Raw genomic sequence first — 24,039 nt, forward strand, 5'->3', positions numbered from 1 at the left:
CTCCAAACAGCACAAACGAAGTACAACACCAGAGTCCAGTGAATGAAATTCCTGCAGGTTCCATCCGCGGCTGGGAGCTCTGGCTGCTGCAGGGGAGATGCGGGGCAAAGTGGCCCCAGTAGCCCTGACCGGTACCCTGGACAGGCTCCCCATCCGGGCCATGGGAACCAAGCCATGGAGTAAAGCTCGGTGGCTGCCTGCCCAACCTGTCCGAGAACAGAGAGCCCAGGAGGACCGTGCACTCCGCATCTGAGCCCTAGAGCGGCCAGGCCCTTGGCCACGGGGTGCCAACCAGCAGTGCTGGGTCCTGCCTCATAGGCTCTCTCTTTCCTTAGGGCAGAGAGTGGAGAGGAACATCCTGTCCCTGGCCTGCTCACCTAGCCGCCTCGGGCTGGCGTGCTCCTCTTAAGTTTACTTCCTGCACACCTAGGGGGCAGAGGAGGGGCGCCCAGGCCACTCGGGCTTCTCTCATTACCAGTTTGGGCACCTGGAATGTTTCCCTTGCGCTGCTGTGATGCCGTCTCTGTCAAGAAAAGGTCTCTCGCCCCCAAGAAACCGCTACCATAGACGGCATCTGCTTCCCCCAGCAAGTGGCTTCTCAGCTAGGGTTCTCTTTCGCTAAGTTTCCACAATAGAGAAAGGTTGCAGAGTTTGGCCCCTTCCCGCTTCTTCAAGTACAGCAAGGTCAGTCATTTCCATATGACTTAATACCTAGTGGGGGCCCCTGGGACGCCAGAGCGCATCGGATGGCACGCCACGCCGGGTTAGTGGCACATCGAGGGCATCTGGGTACACTTCTGCCAAAGACGTCCAGGAAAGCAAAGGCAGCTCCAACTTCGGAAGAGAGGCCGCTCCCCGTCGGCTGGCTGGCTGTCACCGCGCCCGGGCCGGCCCCTTCCGTGGAAAAGCAGGAGCCGAGATGTTTTTATGAAACAGCAGACACACCTCGGCTGCGAAACAGCAAACCCCAGTGTCCGACAACTGTAAACCGGTGTCGACAGGTTGTCAGACAGCCGCGGGGGCCGGTCGGGAAAGAGCCCGCGGCCACCAGGCCCGCACCCGCTGCCCCGCCGCTTGCGCGCCCAAGGCAGGCGGAGGTGGCCCGGCCGGCGCGGGGCACCACGTGCTCGCCGGGAGGGGCGGGAGAGGCCGGCTCAGGCAGGCGGGAGGCTGGGAGGGGGCGGGAGGGGAGCCGGGGGCGGGGCTAGCGCTCAAGGGGATGCCAATCAAAGCATCAACTTCAAATTGTGTCTGAAAGCCCCGCCGCCGAGCGGAGGGCGGCCGCCACAGTCGGCGCGGGATCGCGGAACCGGGCGCAGCCGGGAGCCGGGCGCCACCGAGCATCGGGCCGAGGAGCAGCCACCGGCCCCCGCCTCCGGGCCGGTCAGAGCGCGCCCGGCCCGCCGCCCGCTCCCCCCCGCCGCGCCTCACCCCAGCCCCCTGCCTCCCTCCCCCGCCCCTTTAATACTTGCCCGCTGCCGCCGACGACGACTCCGCGGACATGTCCTTCCCGCAGCTGGGCTATCCGCAATACCTGAGCGCCGCAGGGCCTGGCGCCTATGGCGGAGAGCGCCCGGGCGTTTTGGCCGCGGCCGCGGCGGCGGCCGCCGCCGCCTCGTCGGGCCGGCCGGGTGCTGGGGACCTGGGCGCGGGCGCCGGTGCAGCAGCGGTCACCTCGGTGCTGGGCATGTACGCGGCGGCGGGACCTTATGCGGGAGCGCCCAACTACAGCGCCTTTCTGCCCTACGCCGCGGACCTCAGCCTCTTCTCGCAGATGGTGAGTGCGCCCGGCAGCTGCGCGCCTTTCTCACCCGGGCGGCCTCTCCCCTCTGGCCACGGCCCCCGGGGCAGGGAGGCTTTTGGCGGCGGGGCGCGCGGGAGGGAGGCAGAGCGGCGGGCGGGAGGAACTGGCCGGGGCGGGAAGCTTGAGCGGCCCTGCCCGTGGGTTCGAGGCAGCGGGGTCCTGGGCACGCGAAGGGGCCGGCGGGCAATGCCCCGCCATCTCGGGAGGGCAGACGGGAGGCCCGGCCACGAAGGGGGTCTCGGCGGTAGTCAGGAGGCCGCAGGAGCAGGCCCCGGGCGCGCGGCCCACGCTGGAGGTCAGGGCCCAGCTCGCCAGTTGCCCCGGCCCGGGGTGGAGGCGGCCAGGCAGGCGGCGAGGCTCTGGCAGCTCAGCCCGCTTTCCCAGGAGTCCCCTCCGACCCGGCTTTGGGCTGGGCGGGGGAGATGTGGTTTCCCCTTCTTTGGCAGAGCTCACACAGTTGTAACCGACTTTAAAGTCTGCCCGATGCTGTCAAAATCAACGTAACAATGGCGATCGGACGGGCGGGCCGTGGGGCCCATGGGGTCTCTTAATGGTGTGTGTGCAAAATTGAGATTTAGGGAAAAAAAAAAGTTGAAATATTTTTTGGCGTCTAAAATGGTGTTTGCTTTGACTTTTGTAAGTTGCCAAAGTTTTCATTTCATTTGCACCAAAAGAAAAACACTTTTTCCCTTGGTTACATAATGGAGGATTAAAGAAAACAGTGTCCCTGGGCTTAAAATAAATGGTGTTCTCTTAGTCTTCGGCTCCAGTGGGTGTCAGATGTGGGGGCGGGGGCTCTGCAGAGCAAGGGCCAGTTTATTGATCCGCTGGATCCGTTTTCCTTGGTCCGATGCAAGGTCGGGCTGAAACTTGGGCTGCTGGTGATCTGCATGCCCGGCGCGGGGGGCCAGGGAAGCAGCCCCCTCTTGAGCTGCTGCGGGCGGGATAAGGCAGCTCTTTAGGCACCCCCACCACAAGGTCTCCCCACTCGCTGAAGAAGAGCGGAAATAAATACCCACCAACCACCCGCGAGCAAAGTTGCAGTGGGTTTTCCTGTAACTTTTTCTTGTAGTTTTGGAAAGAAAGCCTATTTCTCTGAAAGCGGCCCCAGCTGCCTTTTCAGGTCGCTGGCTATCGAAAAAGATCAGCTCTCATTTTGTTCTGGCAGCCGGGACACTGAGCAAGCGATGAGAGATTTACAAGGTATCCTTTCAAAAAAGAATTCCCAGCAGAGAAGAGGCCGCAACGTCTTCTTTACAGTCACACGCAAAAGCATTAGAAATGTGCAAAGTACATTTTGTAAAGATGAGGCAAAAACGAAATCTGGCCAAGGAAACCTTTTCTCTGTGGCATAAACCACCGAACTAACTGCTCAAAGAAATCTTCTGCTCTGTACAACTTTCTCAGTCTGGAACCCTCTTCTGCGAATAGCAACTGGCTGATTGTATGTGGAGGATTGTAATTTTTTACAGAAATTTTGAATGCCGATGTGTGTTATTTAGGACCCCCTTGTGTTGGTGGGGGAGGACGCGAGCTCTATGTTGAGAACCTGCTTGTCTTGTAGTGCCCTGGGGAAGGCAGAGGCTTGTTTTTTTGCTAAGGGGGTACTGCAGAGAAATTCCCCCTCAAGAGGTGTGTTTCTTTGTGGTCTCTTGTGGGTTCTTGGAAAGGAAGCGTAAACCCAAACTCAGATGCTAGGCCAGGCTGTCAAGACTAGAGCTTTGGAAGTCGAAAGATAAAATTGTGAGTGGAATATCTGTCTGGGCAATTTATGGTAATAATGAGGCCTAATGAGGTTGTTAGAAAGATAAAATGTTATTTACCAAAAAACCTGATGGGATAATTTGACTAGCTGTGTTTTACTACTGATGATAAAAAGAATATTGATTGCAAATAAATCAGGGCCTCTAAATGCCTTCACACAGTTTGTGCTGCTCGCTGCAGATCAAAGTCAAACTTCAGAGACAAAGTAGGAGAAAGAGGCCCAGGAAACCGGTTCCTCGCTCTCAGCTGGCACTGTGGCCCTTGCGTTAATATTTTACCGATAAGCCCTTCTTTTGTGTTTGGAAAAAAAAAATGGTGTTTTTGTTATTGTTGTTCGTGATGGCCAGGATTAAAATTTTAAATTACTTGTCACCACTATAGACCTTTAATTGTGGGCGAGCCATTATATGCAGATTAACATGGAAGCCAAAAGGAGCTGTGCTTTCATTTTAAATTGCTAGGTGATTTGAGCCCCAAGAAAATCCAAGCGGTTTATTTTGTTTGACCCCCTCAGGGATGGAGGGTGGGGGCGTTGGCTGTTGCTTCTTCAGGTTTGGAGAATCTGTTTTATAGGACTTGTTAAAAGGTTTTCCCCTCCCGCCAGTGTGAGGTAAATTTGTAAATCCGACTTCTGGTGTTGTTGTGGGGGTGGGGGCTGGGGGCAGAGAATGGTCTGGAGAAATTGAAAGGGGCCAGGGGCTGCTCCGACTGTGGCCTTCCAGAGAGGCAAGGATTCTAGAACTTTCCTTGGGTGACAGAATAACTCTCCATTATCTATGGAAGGGCAGTTCCTGGAGGCAACCCCGGTCTAAACCCCCCACCCCACCCTTTTCCATCTGCGGGGGTGAGGGGGGGGAGGGAGTTGAATTGGGGCCTTTTGCTCCGGAGCGGACAGGACCAGCTGCCCCTGACTTTCCCTTGAGTTCTGGGAACTCATCTTTCTCTTTCTCTCTTTCTCCACCCCTACTCTCTCTCTCCTCCCTCGCTGGGCCGCGTGGCCACAGGGCTCACAGTATGAACTCAAGGACAACCCCGGGGTGCACCCTGCCACCTTTGCTGCCCACACGGCTCCGGCCTATTATCCCTACGGCCAGTTCCAGTACGGGGATCCCGGGCGGCCCAAGAACGCCACGCGCGAGAGCACCAGCACGCTCAAGGCCTGGCTCAACGAGCATCGCAAGAACCCCTACCCCACCAAGGGCGAGAAGATCATGCTGGCCATCATCACCAAGATGACCCTCACGCAGGTCTCCACCTGGTTCGCCAACGCACGCCGGCGCCTCAAGAAAGAGAACAAGGTGACGTGGGGCGCACGCAGCAAGGACCAGGAGGACGGCGCCCTTTTCGGAAGTGACACGGAGGGCGACCCCGAGAAGGCCGAGGACGATGAGGAGATCGATCTGGAAAGCATCGACATCGACAAGATCGACGAGCACGATGGTGACCAGAGCAATGAGGACGATGAGGACAAGGCCGAGGCCCCTCGAGCGCCCACAGTGCCCACCGCCCTCGCTCGGGACCAGGGATCGCCGCTGGCAGCCGCGGACGCGCTCAAGACCCAAGGCTCGCCCCTGGGCCTGGCCAAGGAGGTCCCGGAGCCCGGCAGCACTCGCTTGCTGAGTCCCGGCGCGGCGGCAGGCAGCCTACAGGGCGCGCCTCACAGCAAACCCAAGATCTGGTCGCTGGCCGAGACAGCCACCAGCCCCGACGGCGCGCCCAAGGCCTCGCCGCCGCCCTCCGGCCATCCCAGCGCGCACGCCCCCCCTGCGGGCGCGCCGCTGCAGCACCCCGCCTTCCTGCCCAGCCACGGACTGTACACCTGCCACATCGGCAAATTCTCCAACTGGACCAACGGGGCCTTCCTGGCGCAGGGCTCACTGCTCAACATGCGCTCCTTTCTGGGTGTCGGCACGCCCCACGCTGCACCCCACGGCCCGCACCTGCCCGCGCCGCCGCCGCCCGTCGCCGTAGCCTCGGGGATGCTCCACGGAGACAAGGCCTCCGCCCGCAGCAGCCCTGCGCTCCCAGGTATGGCCCTGGGAGCGATTTTCCAGTCATGGGCCTGGGCTGATCGTGGGGATGGGGAGGCACCGGCCCGGGAGGGAGACGCAGTGGCCACGGAGCCCGGCTGAGCAGTAACCTTCATTTGAATTCGGGGAGCATGGCCAGGGCCCTCGGGCACTCCCGAGAGAGCTGTGCGCTGCCACCACAGGCCTGCAGGGAGGAGAAGGGGGATGTTTCTCTTGGGGTCAGACCCTGCCCCAGTGGCGGGAGGGAATGAGTTGGGGAGGAGGCCTGCGCACTTCTGCCCCCACCCTCACCCCCACTTGTCTCCCGGCCCTAATTATGCCTCTCCCTCTCCCTCGCAGAGAGAGACATTGTCCCCAGGCCGGACTCGCCGCCACAGCAGTTAAAGTCGCCCTTCCAGCCGGTGCGCGACAAGTGAGTGCCCTTTGCTTTACCACTGGTTCGGGGAGGGAGCAGGGCTGGTTGGCGGTGGGGCACACAGTCAGTGTTGAAGGGACCTTGCCCACCAGCCTAGGTGGCCGGGCCAGCTGGGTTCACCTAGGTTTCTCCCGAGCCGGGAGCCCCGAGGGTCAGGCGATCCGTTGCCCTGCCCCCCGGGCGCTTGGCTGGCTGACCCGGCGATGCGGGGTCCCAGCGTCCATCCTCTGACAGTGCCTTTGCCTTTTTGTTTTGCTGTGTTTTCCCTGCAGCTCGCTGGCCCCACAGGAGGGAACGCCTCGGATCCTAGCAGCCCTCCCGTCCGCCTGATTCAGGGTCTTCTTTTAGTTTTGCGGGGGGAGGGGGGAGGAGTTCGGGAGGGAGGGGATGAGGGAGGAATTAAGACAAATATTTCAGACTGGTGTAAAGAACAAACATGGCAACGGCGTCAACGACTCCCGTCCATCGCTTTCTGCAGAAAGGGGTTCGTCCCCGCCGAGCTCGCTGGAGTCCAGACAGCTGGCCTCCGCCTGCGACGGGGCTCTGGTGGCTGTCACCAGGCTCTGGTTGATTATCGGTTGGGTAAATGCCCCCACGTGCTTGTGTCTTTTTTTTTTTCTTTCTTTCTGTATATAGAGTGATTTCAGATTGTAAATAGCGCGTCAGCGAACTTGTCTAAATCATATATTTTTGTCTAATAAACTAAATGAAACGAAGCCACTGCTCCTGCTGCTGTTTGTGGCTGTGGGTACCCGAGTCCCAGAATTCTCGCCAGGCCCAAGTGCCCGAGGAGGCGTGGGGAGGAGAGGCCCCTCAGAGAGCTCCCGCCCAGAAGGTGGGTGTTTCTCAGTCTTGGTTGTTGAATTTGTGATATTGTCATTAGGGCAGTTTCTTGTTGGCAGTTTGATTCTTAACAACTCTTACACATATATTTGGGACACCCCTTTCTCAGGACGGAAATGAATTCGATTTTAGTCCGTTTATAAACCGATTTCTTAAAGTGGGCATCAGTGGAGAAAAAAAAAATTTCCAATCTTGTCCCCAAAGGGGAACTTCAAATTTGAAATCAATTTATACTTCGTTGTCTCAACTGCATGGTTGCACAGGTCTTTCATGGGTAGAATGAGGACATAATGAAGTATGAAATTTTGCTTTGAATGTATTTTTAGTTATTTGGTTAAATCAAACGTGGAGAAATTGGAAGACTTTTAAAAACTCGCCTGATGGAAGGCGGGGTTGCAGTGTAGGGGGGTGTTCTCTGGGCGTGTGAGCTAGGGGACTGGGTAGTGGTGGTGGGGACAAAAAGAGGGGAGGTTTTGGTCTTCAAGGGACGCCCCCTTTAAATTACTGCGCCGAGTGGGTGCAACGAGTGAGCGAGCCAAGGACCAAATAAATCCCCAGAGGTTCTAGGCGGGGCCTGCAGGCGGCTGGGAGTCAGGCGAGAGACAATGCTGGCCCGCTCCCGCCTCGCTTGCACGCGGGAAGGCAATGGCCGGGAGGCTCGGGACCGCGGTTCGCTCCAAGCAAGACCCGCCGCAGCAGCCTGCTTCTCAGGGTAAAGATGACTTTGTTAAATTTGTGAAAACAAACATTGCCAAAACTGCCAGTGAGCGAAGGAGGTGGCCTTAGGGGGAATCTTCCCAGTGGGGAAGAGGCCAAGTCCCCGCTTCCTACAGAGCCTTACCCGCACCCCCCCCCCCCCCCCGCCCCTCACCCGGGCCTGATACTGGCCCTGGAGCCCCTTCAGGACCCTCGGTCCCGGGCCGCTAGTGGCGGCGAGGGTCGGGGCTGTGCTCCGGCTCCTCTGTGGCTGGGGAAAGGGGGTGATTGGCTCTGAAAAGGTTGGGTCGTTACCCTCTCTGGTGGTCGCTTCCTTCTCCAGCGGCCCCTCGCGCCCAGCGGTTTAGATGAAGGGTCCATTCCCCACCCCCGTGAAGGAGGCGCGTAGGACGTGGCGAGGGCCAGCCGGGATGGTTGGCGGGTGGGGGTGCGCAGCAGGCGGGGCGGGTGGAGCCGCGGGAGGAACGGGGCTTCGGAGCCGAGCGGAAGGCCGGTTTAGGCCGTGGTGGAGTCGCTTTCAGTCCGAATGGACGTGTTCGAGGCTCCCTCTATGGGCCGAAAGAGGAATGAGGCCCTGAAGGCAGCGCTGATCTCCTGGGGTGTGGTGCAGAATTTGGGGGTCCTGGCCCTTGGGAATGCCGCGGACAAAAGCTTAGATTTGCGGTGTTGTGGTTTTTTTTGTGTTCTTGGGCGCCACCCACTTGTTTGAGTTTTGGGGATGCGGTGCCTGGCCTGCTGGGTAGGCTGCTGGTATTGGGGGGGCGAGGAGGTGGGGGGAGGGAGAGGGAGTGGTTCCCAGAGTCCAAGCAGGTTGTTTTCATTGTCTCAAGTGGGGTATGCGGATTCAGAGAGGAGTTCCTCCTCTAGGGCTTTGGAGGTCAGAGCCCTGGGCCCTCCTCATTCCAGAGTTCTTGGAGACAGTGTGCACCAGAGGTGTCCTGAGCCTTTGCGGAGGAATGGAGTCCTTGGCCCAAGGACCTGCTGCTTTGGCATCCGTGTGCTGGGAGACCCCTTCTGCGCGACTGCTGGAAGCACCAGGTGGGATTCAGGTGGGCAGTAGAGTCTTCTGCCGGCGAGCCTCCACTCTCTTAAATCAAATAGGATGGTCCAGGCCGGCATCTACTGCTTGCCCACTCTATAAATCCATTCTTATTCTTCTTTTTTAATCCGATACATTCGGGATCCCCAGCGCTGTCCCTTAGGTGGCTGGGCCAGCAGGTGCTCACCAGTGGGACTCCAGGCCTCAGAGCTCAGTGGCCTGTAAGTAAGGCCTGTGCTCACTCCTGGGGACTAGAGAAGCCTCCTGTACAAAGAAGTCAGATCATCAGCCTCAGAATTATTTTTCTCAAAAGAAAAGCTAGAAATGAATTTTTAATGGAACACTGAAGAGCATTTTTGTTCTTTCTGTGCCATTTGTTTACATCTTTCCCAACGATGCAGCTACCTAGGTGTGTGCAGCCTGCGGGCTTGCAGGCCCCATGGGAATGCCTGTGCAAATAACATTTCAGCTCCTAAAATATCTGGGGAAAGACATAGACACCCACTTTTTTTTTTCTAAAGTCAAAGCAGAAATTCCTCTGCAGCTTTCTGCATGCGCAAAGGTGCTGTCCCATTCCACCCCTGCCCAGGGGACAGACCCAGAGGGTGGCAGTAGTTCTGTGACCACAGGATTAATGTTTGGACCTTGGTACCCCCTCCTCCATAGGTGACAGACTACCCTGTGTCCAGGACAGATTTCTGTCTCCATTGAGTCTTCTGGTGGGGGGGGGGGGGGAGAGGGTAAGAAATCCTGTCTGGAGGCTTTCCTCTTTCTGCTTCAGCCCAGGCATCTGAGGCACAGCCCCTCTAGATTCCTGGCCTGAGAACTTGGGGAGTGGGCCCAGGCCCCACCCCAATCGTGACCTGTGGGAATCTCTGCTCCCACCGCTCTTCCCTCCCCCCTCCCATCAATTATATTCCCCAGCACATTTATCTCGCCTGCAATATGGAGAATTCATATTCATATCTTGGTTTTAGTGGTCTGACACTGATTAATGTCATACGCGCATTGGCTCCGAGGGGCGCGCCACCAGATGAATCATGCCCTATAAAGTTTCTGTTGTCCTTGTAGATGGGACTTTATCAGAGCTCAGAAGCCAAGAAGTGGGGCGGGGGAGGAAAGAGGGAAGGAGGAAGGGAGGGAGGGAGAAGAAAGGGAAAAGAGGGAGGGAGGGAATATAATTGGGAGGGCAGGGTGGGCTGTGGTTCCCAGGTGCCCTTGGCCCTATGTGGGAGGCTGGGAACCCTGGACCCTTTGCCAGAACTCTTCTCCCCAGCTGGGCACTTCCATTTCAGTCCTCCTCAGCCTTCCTCTTCCCTTCCCTTCCAGATGATTCCTCTTAAGGCAGGTGCAGGGTGAGGCCGGGCCTTCCAGGTAGAGACGTTGCGTTTACGGACACTGATTTGGGGCGATTGGAGCCCTCAACACTCTTCAGAAAGTGACAGGGTTCAGTTTGCCAGCTGGAATATGGTTTTGACCCTGGGGTTGAAAAGTTGGGGGGTGGGGTTTGACAGGAGGGAAGGAAGTCCGGCCCAAGGAGCGTTGCTGGATAGGGGTGTTCCTTGAAGGTTTGGGGTGCCTGGGCCTTGGGGACTTGGGAGGCCCTAAGGGACCCCATAGGTCTGCCTACAGGCTGTTCTGCATGGCCACATCGCAGAACCTAGCACTGATAAGTCAGCTGGGCTTCCAGAACCCAAAAGGAGAATCTGTGGGGTACCAGACACTGAGCTCAAGCCTTATGGCCCTGCAGTTTGCCAGGTCCCAGAGGTGTCCTGGTGAATATTCTTGCCATATCTAGCTGGCCTGAACCTCGCTCCAGGCATAGAGGGCAAGCAGGGGAGGGAGTGGCTCAGGTCTGCAATCCAGGGTGGATGGCCAGGAGACAGCTAGGAGGTAGGGCCTCTGTGCTTTGGGAATGATGGCCCTCCCAGCTGCCTGGAGATGTCCCTAAGCCTGTGTGGAGGGAACAAACTCTCACCCCCAAACATTTCCTTGGCTATGGCTGCCCACCCCAGGGATCGGATGAATGGTCTCCAAGTAAAAAGCCCCCCATCCCCCTCCCGTGATCGGGTGCTTGCTCAGCTGGGGAGGGAGAGCTTCCCATGTCTTCTGAGCCTGGTGGAGCCAGGGGCTCTAATTATAGAGCCCAAGCTGAAAGGCCACAGAAGGTCACTGCTGGGGGCCTTTTGTGCCCCTGCTTCTGAAGCTGGATATAGATCCGCTTCCCTCCCACTGAGGACCTCTGAGAATGGGCCCTCTGAGGGCAGCTGGCTCGTCAGCACAGGGAACACTGGATGTGGGACCCACAGTACAGTTAGAGGCCCATGACAGTGTTTTAATTTATTTTTAAATAAAAAGAAATCAGGAACTTTTAGGTGGAAGACAATGTGTTAATATATAATATCAGTTTATTCATCTTCAACCAATACAGTTGTGACACTCATTTTTTAACATTTATTTTCAATGGAGGGAGAGGCCCAACACCCAGGAAAGTCACCTTGTGGCCCGGGCCAAGGAGACCCTGGAGCTGCCTAAAATCCTGAAATTGCTTTAAATAGAAAGTCAGAGAATTGAGGTGGCCCCTGAACCTAGGAGCTCCCCAGCCCCCCTCCCTCTCCCGGTCCCCCAGTGGACCTCGCCATCTCACATTCAGGCAGCAGGGACTCATGGCGCTCAGGCCAAGTGTCCAGAGCCCCCAAGGTGTTGACCTGAACCGCTGCGCCCTGGCGAGCAGGCAGAGGCCAGAGTCAGGGCAGATGCCGCTTACCGCTCCCTGCCCCACCTGACGTCCTGGGAAGGAAAGGCCAGTACTCCCAGGCAGGCAAAGGGCAGTGGTCCGGGTTGGAGCAGAGGCCAAGCAGCCCCCTACTCACCTCGTAAGGGGCGCAAGGGGCTTCCCTTTCTGCGCGCTGCTGTTTGGCTTCTGAGGATCCCGCGGGGTCTCTGATCCCTAATCCATTTATCCGGCGTCCTGAGCGCTGGGGCTGAATGCGGAGACACAATGGCCTGGGCTGCAACAGGAGGCTGGTGGGGGAAAGGGGATACCCAGCGAGGCCCCGCCTCCGGATTCCGACCACCTCTCCCCCATCCCCACCGTCCGTCAGTCCCTGCTGGTGCGGGGTCCGGGCTGGGTGGCAGAAATCACGCTTACAGTGTAAATCATCTAAACGGAAGGGCCCTTATTCTTTATTCCTTCTACTTCAAACTGCCCTGTGGACTAGGGAAGGAGCGCACTCCATTTCTCTGCTGCTCGTTTGCAGTTTCAGCCGAGGTGTTCCTGGGGGGTGAGTTGGCGGAGTGGGGGTGGGGGGGTGGGGACGGGCTCCTCCTGCCCCCGACACAGGACACCCAGCAACAACCCAGCTCGTCTTTCTTCAGTGTCCTTCCCTGTTTGCTTGTTTGTAGTCGTTGTTATAGGTTTGCTTGTTACTGAATTTTAAACGTATGCTTAATTGCCAGGTTCTGGGTTAGCTCCAGCAATGTCTGAAAATATTAAATACATCGAGGAGATGGTGGGCAAGAGAAATTAAAAAGGTGCTCCATGCACGGAATGTTAAAAAGATCCTACAATGAAGTGATTAACATTTTTATGAATAAAATTAATCACACATTAACTCCGCAGCCAGCACCTCTGAAAGGCAGCCCCTTTCTTACACCCACGAGCTGGGGGCGCCTTGGCCCAGTGCAACCCCCAGCCACAGGCAATTGCAGATATTTATGAGAGGACAATCAGGGATAGATACCTAAATGTGAGGCAAGGGAAACAAAACCTCCAAAAACACCAACACTACACGTGGGGCAACATTAAAAAAGCAACGGCCTTTTTTTATTTTTAGCAAACCCTCCATTGAAACAGGCCACTCCCATGCTCAGACGTGCAGGTGGGATGGTGTGGACCTGGTCATGGAGGGCAGCAGAAGGTAACCTGGGACACAAGGCTGAGCCCCAGGGCCCCCCTCTGGGGCCCTCATCCTGGGCCAAGCTTCTGGCAAAGTGAGTCAAATGAGAGGGCGGACCTTCTGCATTATTAAAATTTCCACTCTTCCAGGTAATAAAGTGCGATTCCTGCTCTCTGGACTCCTCTTTCTCTCTCTCTCTCTCTCCTTTCTAATCTCTTGCCACTGTGGTTTTGGGAGGGTTCCAGCAGGCTGTACAAAGGGACGCGCAGGCATCTGAAGTGTCTGTCACTCGGCAGCTGTGGCAGAGGCGCGCCATTGCCATTTTGCGGGGGCTCCCAGCTCATGTGCGCAGCAGAAGGTGAATCAAAGCCCCCGCTTCCTCAGCCCCACGCATTCCTCACTGTGGTGGCAAAGCTCTGAGCTCCGAGAACCAACAGAACCACGGGCCCTGTTTGAGTTGATATATTAATATTTACTGAGGATTTGCAAGGTCGGGACTAAATGTCAGCAGATTGCTGGGGCAGTCCTGTGGGGAATAATTAAACAAATCTCCCAGCAGTTCAGCCTCTTAACATCTTTATTAATCTCCCCCCACCCATTCCACACACACACACACACACACACACACACACACACACACTCCTGAAAGAGTATGCAGAAATATTGCTTTTACACAACCTTAGAGAAAATTCAGAATCAGGGTGATAGTGAATAAAGTGCTGTGCGGTGGAGGTTTGCTCTTGGCCCCTCCCAGGCAGATGTTCCAGAGGAGGGAAGGCTCTGATGTGCGAATTACAGCCAAGCGGTTGTCATTCTCACCTGCCCCTCAATCAGGTTTATCCCGACCAATTTGCCAAACACAATCACACTGTTTCTGTGATTTGATCCTCACCCGCGGTCCACTCTGCTGGCTACGGAGGCCTGCCTCCTTTAACGTGATTACAGCATGCACTTTACTACAAGTTGGACAATTCTCTTTAATAAGCCTCATAATTAGTGTTGGGATGCCTCATTACAAGCCATAGCCTGTAGCAGTCCTAGGCCAAGCGGACCTGCGCAATCTGATTTATTTTTTATCAGGCAGCAGGAGCTGTCTGGAGTTTTTGTTTGTATAATGGGGACCCGCACCAGGCCCCGAGTGTAAAAACACCACCAGGAAATTAATTGCTTCTGTGTGGATCCACTGCAGATGGGTCCTGTTGATCAGAATGGTTATATTTTTGACTTGGCTATCCTGCGGTGAGTTGTTAAAAAATAAAACGAAAGCCAGCAATGCAAACATATTAGCATCAATATAGATTCAGTCTGGCGTAATTGAAAACACGGGCTTCTGAGGAGGCTGGGCAGGGAAAGTCCACATTTCTGGTGAGACCTGTTCCTTCCTGTCCTCTGTCAGAGAGTCCGAATTTATTTGTTTATATGTGCATGTATTTATTTATTGCTTCTCAGTGGGACTGCCTCCCTGCAGACATGTGGCTGGAATTGCAATTGGTTTCTGACGGAAAGATCTACTCGGAGTCACAAACACCCACTGCAGGGGGAATCCCCCCACCCCACGCCTGACATTAAGGCCTCTGGTTGAGGTCGGTGGTTTGGTGCTCTCGTAACCGTGTGGGGACACCAAGAGAAAGGTGGGCCTCACCTGTTCATCCAGGCTCCACCTGCAGGGGCCTCAGGTGGCCTTGGGTGGTCAGGGCTTGTGTGCACTCTGTGTTTGCGTGGTGTGTGTGTGTGTGTGTGTGTGTGTGTGTGTGTGTGTGTGTGACGTGTGACTAAGCTGAGTGGACGGATCTTTGCCATATGCTCTCCCGGCTCAGATATAAATAAATGAAGAAGGCGTCCTTCCTTCTCTCTGCCCTTTCATCAGACCTCTTGATCCCTAAATTCTGATGAGGTTGCAAATGACTCCTCCAACTGAGAACAGTGTAAGGATATTTTTAGACCAATCAGCCCCTGAGTTAGAATTTGTCACTGTGTCACTGTATGTTCTGTTCTTGGCGCTGGGCAGTTAATTGCTGGCTATTCCAAGTGGATGGATCACTGTCACTGTGGTAGGTTTGGGTCTCATATACACCCCCCACCCCCGTTTTTTTCCCTAAAGGAGGTTCATGAGTTTCTCTCTCTGAATCCTTTTTGAGGCTCTTAGAGCTCAGCAGTCTGGTTTTCTTGTTCAGCTCAGCATTGGGATGGGGTTTATAAATTTTCAGCTCTTATAATTCTGCAGACAACACCTTATTTATGGGAAAAAGTAATGTAATGATGATAGTGAGACGTTTTTGTTTAGGAAAATAACTGTTTCATATGCAAAAGTACACCATGCTCTTGACTTTCTGTGTGCACACAGAAGCATCAGGTGTTTCTGCAGCAGTGAGAACAGATATGCAAAGTCCTGTGGATGGGAGGATGCTAGTGCTCTCTCGGAATGCTGTGACACACGAGGTTACAATGGTCTCATGGCCCAGGTAGGCCTGGGCTCCCAGAATTCAGGAATCACGTGGTCTGATGAAAGGGCAGAGAGAAGGAAGGTCACCTTCATTTATATCTGAGTTGTAGAGCAGCCCAGAGACCAAACAACAACGATCTGTCCACTGGGCTTAGTTACACGTGGAACACACATGGGACTACACGAGGTTTGCCTGCCCAGGAATCCCTTGCTTGTTTTCCTGAGAACACAGAGGGTGAGGCCTGACTGGCACCACCTCCCCAGGTCCAGACAGAAAACCCAGGGCAACCTACAGGGATCTGATTGGTGAGCTCAGGATGCTGCCCTGGAGGTGTGTGTGTGTGTGTGCGTGTGCGTGTGTGTGTGTTGTGTGTGTGTGTGTGTGTGTGTGTGTGAGAGAGAGAGAGAGAGAGAGAGAGAGAGAGAGAGAGAGAGGCAAGCAAGCAGCCTAGAACTGTGTCTCCTTCTGGGTGGAGCCCTCGCTTGGAGAAACACCATATGGATCCTAAGCTGTGTAAATAGTTTCTCTTAAAGAATCAGCTGCAAAAGCCTCTAGAGTCACCTTTCCTGGTTCATTAACACTTGGACCTGGCCTAGAACAGACCTTTCTAAAGGATTGCAGAACCAAACAAGTTCATCTGTAATGATAAGAATTATCCATGCTCTCAGAGGGAGGCAGTCCTCTGGGGCATCATGCACTGCCTCTTTGCAGATCCTTTGGGGCCACATTGGTCACCACAAACACACCCATCACTGTGGAGAGCTGCCTGAGAATAGCAGATCTTTCCCGACATCCCACTGTGTCTATGGCCAGCAGTGCCATTTATTAGTTCCCAGCTGTAAAAATGAAAACACTGCAATGTTACCTGCCCCTGCTAATGGCGAGGACTTAATGGCAGTTCGACATTCCTTACACAGCAGCAGCACTCTGGGCCCTCGAGTCTCTAGACAGTCCATTCCATGGCTCTCACCTTAATTTGAGGGTTGCTGATTATTTGCGCATATACTTAACCTTTATCTGTGCATAACATTTTCCCTTTTTACTATTCATGCAGTTGACAATTCAAAAGGTAGATGGCAGTTGCCCCAGACATAGCTAAAGGATGTGTGTGTGTGAGTTTCTTACTTGGTCACAACCAAGCTGAGAATGTTTGATGGAAAGCAGTTGTAAGGGGCACCCAGGGTTACAGAGTGACAACCTCCTGTTGCAGTGTCATCTGAGTGCAAGAGGCGGGCCGAGAGCTGATCACAGCTGGCCTAATGGAAGGACGAGACCCTCCCAAGGAGAAGCCAAGATGGAAAGTTTATTAAATCCCTGCACCCACTCTCCTCAATACCCCCTCACCCTCATTTAAAAAATAAAGATGAAGAGCACTGACCAGTGTGGCTAACTGGTTAGAGTGTCAGCTCCACACTCCAAAGGGTCTCGGGTTTGATTCACAGTCAAGGTCATGTACCTGGGTTGCAGGTTCCATCACTGCCCAGGTCTGGGTGCATGCATGAGGCAACCAATTGATCTCTCTCTCTCTCTCTCTCTCTCTCTCTCTCTCTCTCTCGTTCCCCCTGCCACCTCCCTTCCACTCTCTCTAAAAAAAAATCAATGGAAAATATATCCACTGGTGAGAATTAACAAAAACAAACAAACACGGAGAAAAATTTCTTGGCCAAGTTTGAAACTAGCTTAATCTTTAGAGACTGACCTTCATTTTCTCTGGGGAAATACTTCTTCACATCACTGAGAAAGAAGTTGTTTTTTAACTTTAAGAAAGATCCCAAATCTCAGACATCAAATATCTGTTAAAAACAAACACCATTTTGATAGGCTACGTATAAATGAATCAGAAACATGTGGCTTTGATTTTCCTTAAAAGGCTTACTTTGAACCCCAAATATTTTTAGAAAGTTTGAGGTGTTCAAACACTGTGCAGTTGGGCACACCCAGCCATAATTTAAGGGGATGGACTCAATGCACATGTTTCTGATCTATTTACAATTATCAGAGTCAGCTCTTCATTTTGAATCGCTTTTGATGTGCAGGAATGCCTCTGAGGCTTCAGAAATCTCTCTGCTCTCTCTTCCCGCCAGCAGCCAGCAGCCAGCAGCCGAAGGGTGCGTCTCCTGAGTGTCACATGCCCCCTTAGCCTGACATCCCACATTGCACGTCTTTAACTCACGCATTTCAGGAAGTATCAATCTGGTAAAAATGCCTTTTTCATGTTAAGAACATGTTAATCTTGGAAGAAGAGGTGAGGAACTGCCAGGGCTGTTGACCTCTGATGTGGGGGTGACGGTCATCATCATTCAGATAGACACAAACACTCTCTGGAAATTCCACTGGTGGATAGAATTTCGCCGATGTAATTCCCGTTTTGGTAAGCCAGAGATCAGTGCTGGGGCCAAGTGCTATGGTAGAAGCGATTCATATGATGGGTAATTAAAACCTAGGCTACCATTGTGCAGCCCTGAGCAGATGACTTCCAAATGCCTTCCCGGGTGTGCCTGTCAGCCAGACACACAAACACAGGCAAGCAGAGGAGACAGTGGTGAACTTGGGGTATCAAAACTCAGGAGTACAAACTATTATGAATGTCAGAATTCCTGACATTTAACGAGCAATTGCTGGGTGCCAGGTGCTACTTATAGTTTATGTGCAGTAGAAGATTTAATCGCTGATGAGGCAGTGAGGTTAGAGTTAGTATCTACTGAATTCGAACAGTGAGGAGACTAGGGTGATGAAGCACCTCAAAGCCCAGGTTTCTCACCACCCTCTGTGCTGCCCGAATGCACCCCCTCCACTAGAATAGGAGAAGGTTCTGGCTCTTCCCACCCTTCCCAGGTTTTAGGGCTCTTTTACTTTGGAAACTGTCCCGTGATGTGTACCTCCATCTGGAAGAGCTTCCTGTTCCATGATCAACCTCCATTACCCTCAGACCTTCCACTAATCCCTAGGGGTGGAGCTGGTCCATCCCAAAGCCAGTGTCTTCAAAATCTGGTTGTAATTTTTCTGGCATCAGTAGGCAATGCTATTTTGTTCTTACGGATGTCTTTTTTATGCCTAAATAGGACAAGCTGGCATGTCATGTCCCACATTCTGTCTGTGGGGAAGAAGTCACTTGTTTTTCACAGACACAGCCATTTGCAGCAGGGTGTCCATGGTTCTGAAAGCTGTGCAATCCCTCCCAGCTTCCTGGTTCCCGGGTCTCCTTTCCGCTGAGGCTAAGGATTCTGCTTTCCTCCAGGCCCCCTCCCTGTCTCTTTGCCTCTCTCTCCCAACCCTCCTGTGGCTTCTGTCACACCAGCAGAGCATCCCTGAGTGTGTCCAGGCTGGTCCCAAGGCTTCGGGGGAGCCAGTGAGTGCAGACCATGGGCTCCGAGGAGGTGGAGGCACAGCCTATCCACCCCAGGACTGTAAGTTGTGTGCTGTGATGTGAGAGATCTACTGAAATTCTAAACCAGTGATGGTGAACCTATGACACGTGTGTCAGCACTGACACGCGTAGCCATTTCTGATGACACGCGGCCGCATGCCGAGGATGAAACATTTGCTGCTCCTGAGGATGAAACATTTGCGACTAGAGTCTTGGAGTTAGTTTTTTCCTCAAAGTGACACACTACCCGAGTTATGCTCAGTTTTTTGGCGAAGTTTGACACACCAAGCTCAAAAGGTTGCCCATCACTGTTCTAAACAGTACCTCAATTTTAAGTGCTTATAATTTACTGAAATGAAGTGTGTATGTGACATTTGCAGGTGTGTGTGTGTGTGTGTGTGTGTGTGTGTGTGTGTGCGCGCGCGCCCGTGGTGGCCTGGGGAAGGTGCAGAAGAGGAGGGAAGGGTCAGCATTGCCAATGTGATCTGTGTAGCTGCCAACCTCATAGTTTAAGCTCACACCCCATATTTATCAGAGTGGAGTTGTGTTTACCTGGAGAAGCCCACACCCCATATTTATCAGAGTGGAGCTGTGTTTACCTGGAGAAAGTTTTATATCCCAAACTTTCTGTCTCATATTCATAGACTCCTGGTACAAAAGCCTCAGTTTAAAGGTAGGAGAATGAATCCCACAAGGTCAAGTGAACATTCTCTGGACCCACAAATCTCTGTCTGAGGATGTTGAGAAGGAAGAAGGTGCAATCAGTGTAAGCATGTGAACCTTGTACAAGGACACCTGAGGCCCTGTGTCAGCACATCCCACAGGACTTCAGGAGGTGGAGATACCTGCATTGACCAGAGAGGCGGAAGCCAGGGATATGTGGAGTGAAGTGGGTGTAGCAGCAGAGCCAGCTGCTGCCTCCTGGTCTCAGGGCTTGGCTCACGCACTGCAGACTCAACTTTTACCTCAAGTGGACACACCTAGTCCTCTTGTCCTGGGGTCAGCCTCCATCCCCCGTGACTGGCATGATCCATCAGGCAGTCGTCATTTCAGTTAGAATTGGGCCGGAGTGGCTGCCATCTGTGTCATCTCTGCCTCCTGGCCTCCCAGCGCCTCCCTACCTGGTTGACTTTGTTGTTACGATGCTGACTCACCATCACTGTGGTCCAGATCCAGACAACACCATCTCTGTGCCCAATGCATGTGAGCAGCTTCTTTTCCTGAAATCCTGAGCCTCCGGGACATTCTCAGACAGACTTCACACGAGCTTCTGAAATCCATCCAGCTCATAGCAACTGCTTTGTTTCTGGATCAGTCCCGGGCTTGGTATCTAAATGTGTTCCGAGACCTGTGGTGCTTTGCTTTTCCTCTGAGACCCAGACCTCCTCAGGTGGGACATTTCTGCAGAGCAGCCAGTTGGTGCCATGGAAGGGATCTTGGGTACGAGTGACGACACCAGTTTCCTCATCATGTCTAGTTGTACTTTGTGCTAAGTGGCTTTAAGATGGTTTTGTAGAGTCCTGTATTCAAGAACAATGCTGGCTTTAGCGTAAACACTTCATTTTGGTGGCAGGAGAGGTGGTAATGAGGGGAACAGAATGTGAGAACAGTGAGTTCCAAGTGACCGAAATTACAGAGGCAAGGAGCTCCCTGGGAGCCACGTGGAGCTAAGTGAGAGGTGTGTGGAGGCAGCAAGTGAATGGCCTCCTCCCCTAGGGCACTCCCTTCCACAGTGTTTATCTTTCAAACGCCATACTCCTTTCCACTTCACTTCACGTGCTTCCTTCTCTTAGTATTTTGCTTTCTGGGCCCGTTGCAGAGCATTCTGAGGGATTTCCCTGGTTTTAAACATGAACACATGACTGGAGACAACACCGTTGATTTCACTCCAGCAGCCTGTGTGCTTCCATGTTGGAGCAGATGGGGCCCATTCTGTGGTAGCTGTCCAAGAGCCTGCGGTGGTCGGCCCACTTTCTACTGGTGAGAAACACATTACATGTAATTTGTTACTTGCATTTTGCCCTTTCATCCATCCTGAGAGCATCAGTCAGCCAAGCGACTGCCGTCCCCCAGGGCCTGGGAGAGAGAGGTTTGCGGGGGCTCTTGCTGATACAGCATTCCTGTGGGTGTGGGGATGGCTTCCTCTTCGCATCCATGAAATACTTTAAAAATAAGAACAACTGGGGATTCTGTTCTTCCAAGACTAGTCTCAAATCCCTCTGGTTAATGCCATCGGTGAAAACAATTAACTTCTGTATATTTCAGGATATAGGCAGGACCTTGTCGGAATCTTATTTAATTATGTGCTATATTAATGTTATATTGATTATGTTATTGCCTGTAAATCCAGTTGCTTAATAAACTTGCAGTCATTTCTCAATAAAGTTGTGTTTGCAGTCAGTTAATGGGTATCTGGGGGCAGACAGCTATGCGCAGGGGGTGTGGGCACTAAGAAAAATCGTCCTAGGGCCGAAAACCATAGGAACCAACAGAGAAAGTCAGTTATTCAATGTATGTGTAGGAATGCATGGATGCATAGGTATATAGTTGGATTAAGTAAAAGGGAAAAGTAGAGACCCCACTGCACTTATTTTTAGCACATGGACCTGGAAATTTATGAACCGCCGTCTGTATGGTTGAGCTCTAAATGGCACCGAGGCAGCATCTGTCCATGGGACGGGATCATGTTTGATTTAAAAAATACAAGTAAGCGATAACTGCCAATATTGAGACCATGTGAAGGCAAGGGAACAAAGCATACTTTCATTGCTAATCATGTTAACATCCACGTTGGAGGAGCACATCCACCCGTTTGGAGGAAATGCCATCGCCCCTCTGAAGATCACATCTGCCGCGGATATCGTGCAGCATGTGGTCCAGCTTTTATCTCTCCACCAGAACTTCATGTCATGACTTTCACATCTGATGCTAAATTCAGGTCACTACAAAATAAGTACAATAATTTATTTCTTTCTCGTCTCCGGTGATGTGTCCAAGATGTGTGTCCTAATAACAGAACATGAAATAAATATTAAAGTTTTACGAGTCTATTTTTAATAATGCATCATAGCCAATGGAAGGCCAGCCAGTTTCCAATTCAGATAGACAGCTGATCTTTCTCATAGATGGAAATGTTATGTCAATCATATAAGGATACTTGTGTAATCTTATTTGGGGGCAGGCCAATGGTTCCATTGTGGCAATGCGTCTTTGACCCTAAGGATGAGTTAAAGGGTGAATAACTTTGTGGACACAGATGTGATCTATTACGATGGGGATTATGTCAGAGACCAACTTTCTGTCATAGGAGGATTCCCAAAACACCCAAGCTTGGGTGGTTGAGGCTCCCTGATTCCAGCATAGGCTTTCATCAGTGGTAAATAACATTAAGCCAAAAGTAAAATATATTTCCTCCAAAGGACCTTCTGAGAATACACTGTGTTATCTCTGTGTCCGTCCAGTTAGTGTCTCCTATGCCCTCTAACTTGGCAAGCTTGATCTCTGCCCGCCTTTGTGGGTTCACAGGTGGTCACTCACAGGGGCTTCTCAGTTCATGACCTTACTTGCTTCATCACTGTCTATATTCCAGACACCAGCTCTCCACAGAGTTTTGAGATATCCCTGTTGGAGAATGAATGCTCTGTGTTCATCCAAATTCATGTCTCTTAGGCTGCTGTCCTTTCTGCTCGGAGGACCCACCCACTTGGTAATGGTTGGGGGGCATTTTGAAGTACAGCAAAGAGAGAAGGAACAAGTCCTCTCCACACCAGCCTGTGCCAGGCCTTTGTGCTTGGCTTTAGCCCAGAGTGGTAAGAGTGAGGTGGTATTTGGACTTTACCCTTGGGATCATCTCCAATAAGGGTGTTTAGCTCACAGGGAGTCAAAGGCCCCTAAATTCTACCTGATTCCCAATTACCGTGTCCAGTTACAATTATTGTTGTAATTAATCATTGCAAAGAGGTGGCGATGCAAATTTCCTTACAACTGGCATGTGCATCAAACAGGAATGTTACCAAATCAAAATAAATCTGTCTTTACGTCATATTTTTTGGACGGGGACTGAAAGGAACTTTGAAGTGGGAGGCAGCTTCTGGAAACATTATGACCCACATGGGACAGGCTCCTCAGAGAGCAGCGTCTGCCTCACGCTGTAATTCCATGCCATGGAGTTTTATCCTGTTCCACAGTCTCTGAGCAGGAGAACAAAAGGAGATAACACAGCTCATGTATAAACCACATGTGTGTCTGAGCACTGCCCAGGATGAGAAGGGACGACTCCACCCATGGTCTGTTTTCTGGAAGGCTGAGGAGCATCAACAGGGTAGGAATGGGAACCAAGGGAACCATTCCCCTGTGGTGAGGGCACTGGGGTTGGCCTGGGTCAGGAGGAGCCATGAAAGCAACGGCCACTACCACCTATGATGCACAGTTTTCACCAGACGTGTACATGAACAGGGCCCGCCTGCAGACTGGCCACTCACTGTCCTGATGTCAACTCACAGGCACCACGTAAAGCTCGATGGCAGGCCAGGCACCGAGGAGCGAAGAACCAGAGGGGCTGTTGATTTTGAGGAGGAAAGGGGAAAAAGCTGCCATTTTTGGTGTCTGCTTTCCTTGGCATAATTCTTTCTCTCCTGTTTTCTTCTCAAAGTTTTGCCTAATTTCCCACCAAGGAGCTTGCAGGAGCTGATGTTTATTAAATCAGTTGCAAGAAAATACCAGGTCAAGGCTGTGAATGAAACCAGGGCTAACTCACATTTCACACTGGGGCTATGAAGAGGCACAAAGATGTGCGGCTGACCAGTTGCCTTTCCCTCCTTGGGAAGTCCTTGGAAAGGTTCTCTGGTCCCCACCCCATATGATTATTGCAATACATGTAAACACCCATCTAAAAAATTATATATATGTATTTATTGATTTCAGAGAGGAAGGGAGAGGGAGTTAGAAACACCAATGATGAGAGAGAATCATTGACCGGCTGCCTCCTGTACAATACCCATTGGGGGTCAAACCCACAACCAGGGCATGTGCCCTGACCAGGAATTGAACCATTACCTCTTGGTCCATAGGTTGACGCTCAACCACTGAGCCATGCTGGCTGGTTCAACATTTTTAAAAAATATATTTTTATTGATTTCAGAGGGAAGAGAGAGAGAGAGAGAGAGAGAGAGAGAGAGAGAGAGAGAGAGAGAGAGAGAGAGAGAACATCAATGATGAGAGAGAATGCAGGCTGATGCTCTATCTACTGAGCTAAACTAGCTAGGGCTGGGCCATCATTTTTTAATGAGAAAGAGGAGTTCTGTAATCAGAAAAAAATGTAATATTGCAAATATATTTGGAATAAATTCTCCTTCAAGCTACAAACGTAATTGTACAGGGTTTTTCTGAGATTGAGATTTATACCCAGAATGTCCTTTAACACCAGACACAATTCCTGTGTGTATATGTTCCAGCCCATGTGGGAGGTGCAGGGCAAGCACGAGGAGGTCACGTTCAGATCCACTCTCATACCATTGTGGGTGTGCATCAAGGATAGATAACAATCCTCATGAGAATGCAGGGAAATTACTATTTTGGGGTCACACTAACGCATGCCATGTGTAGTTTGTCTTGGAGACCACAAAGGCAAGCATCTTGTTCTTTAAGGTTCTGGGGTGGCCAGAGAACTCTGTCTTCAGGAGGGAGTAAGTATCTCTGGAGCAGGTGGGCAGAGGAGC

At 52.5% G+C, this 24,039-nt stretch overlaps 1 protein-coding gene across 1 annotated transcript; it reads left to right on the forward strand.

Moving 5' to 3' along the window:
- Nucleotides 1–1,239: 1,239 nt before the first annotated feature.
- Nucleotides 1,240–6,729, forward strand: IRX1 (iroquois homeobox 1). The gene is made up of 4 exons (XM_008162048.3): nt 1,240–1,777; nt 4,573–5,596; nt 5,938–6,010; nt 6,286–6,729. Exons 1-4 carry the CDS (start codon nt 1,502–1,504, stop codon nt 6,341–6,343), a joined length of 1,431 nt encoding a protein of 476 aa, XP_008160270.3. The 5' UTR covers nt 1,240–1,501; the 3' UTR covers nt 6,344–6,729.
- The last annotated feature ends 17,310 nt before the right edge of the window (nt 6,730–24,039 follow it).

The sequence above is a fragment of the Eptesicus fuscus genome, chromosome 4 (assembly GCF_027574615.1).
Source record: "Eptesicus fuscus isolate TK198812 chromosome 4, DD_ASM_mEF_20220401, whole genome shotgun sequence".
Lineage (NCBI taxonomy): Eukaryota > Metazoa > Chordata > Mammalia > Chiroptera > Vespertilionidae > Eptesicus > Eptesicus fuscus.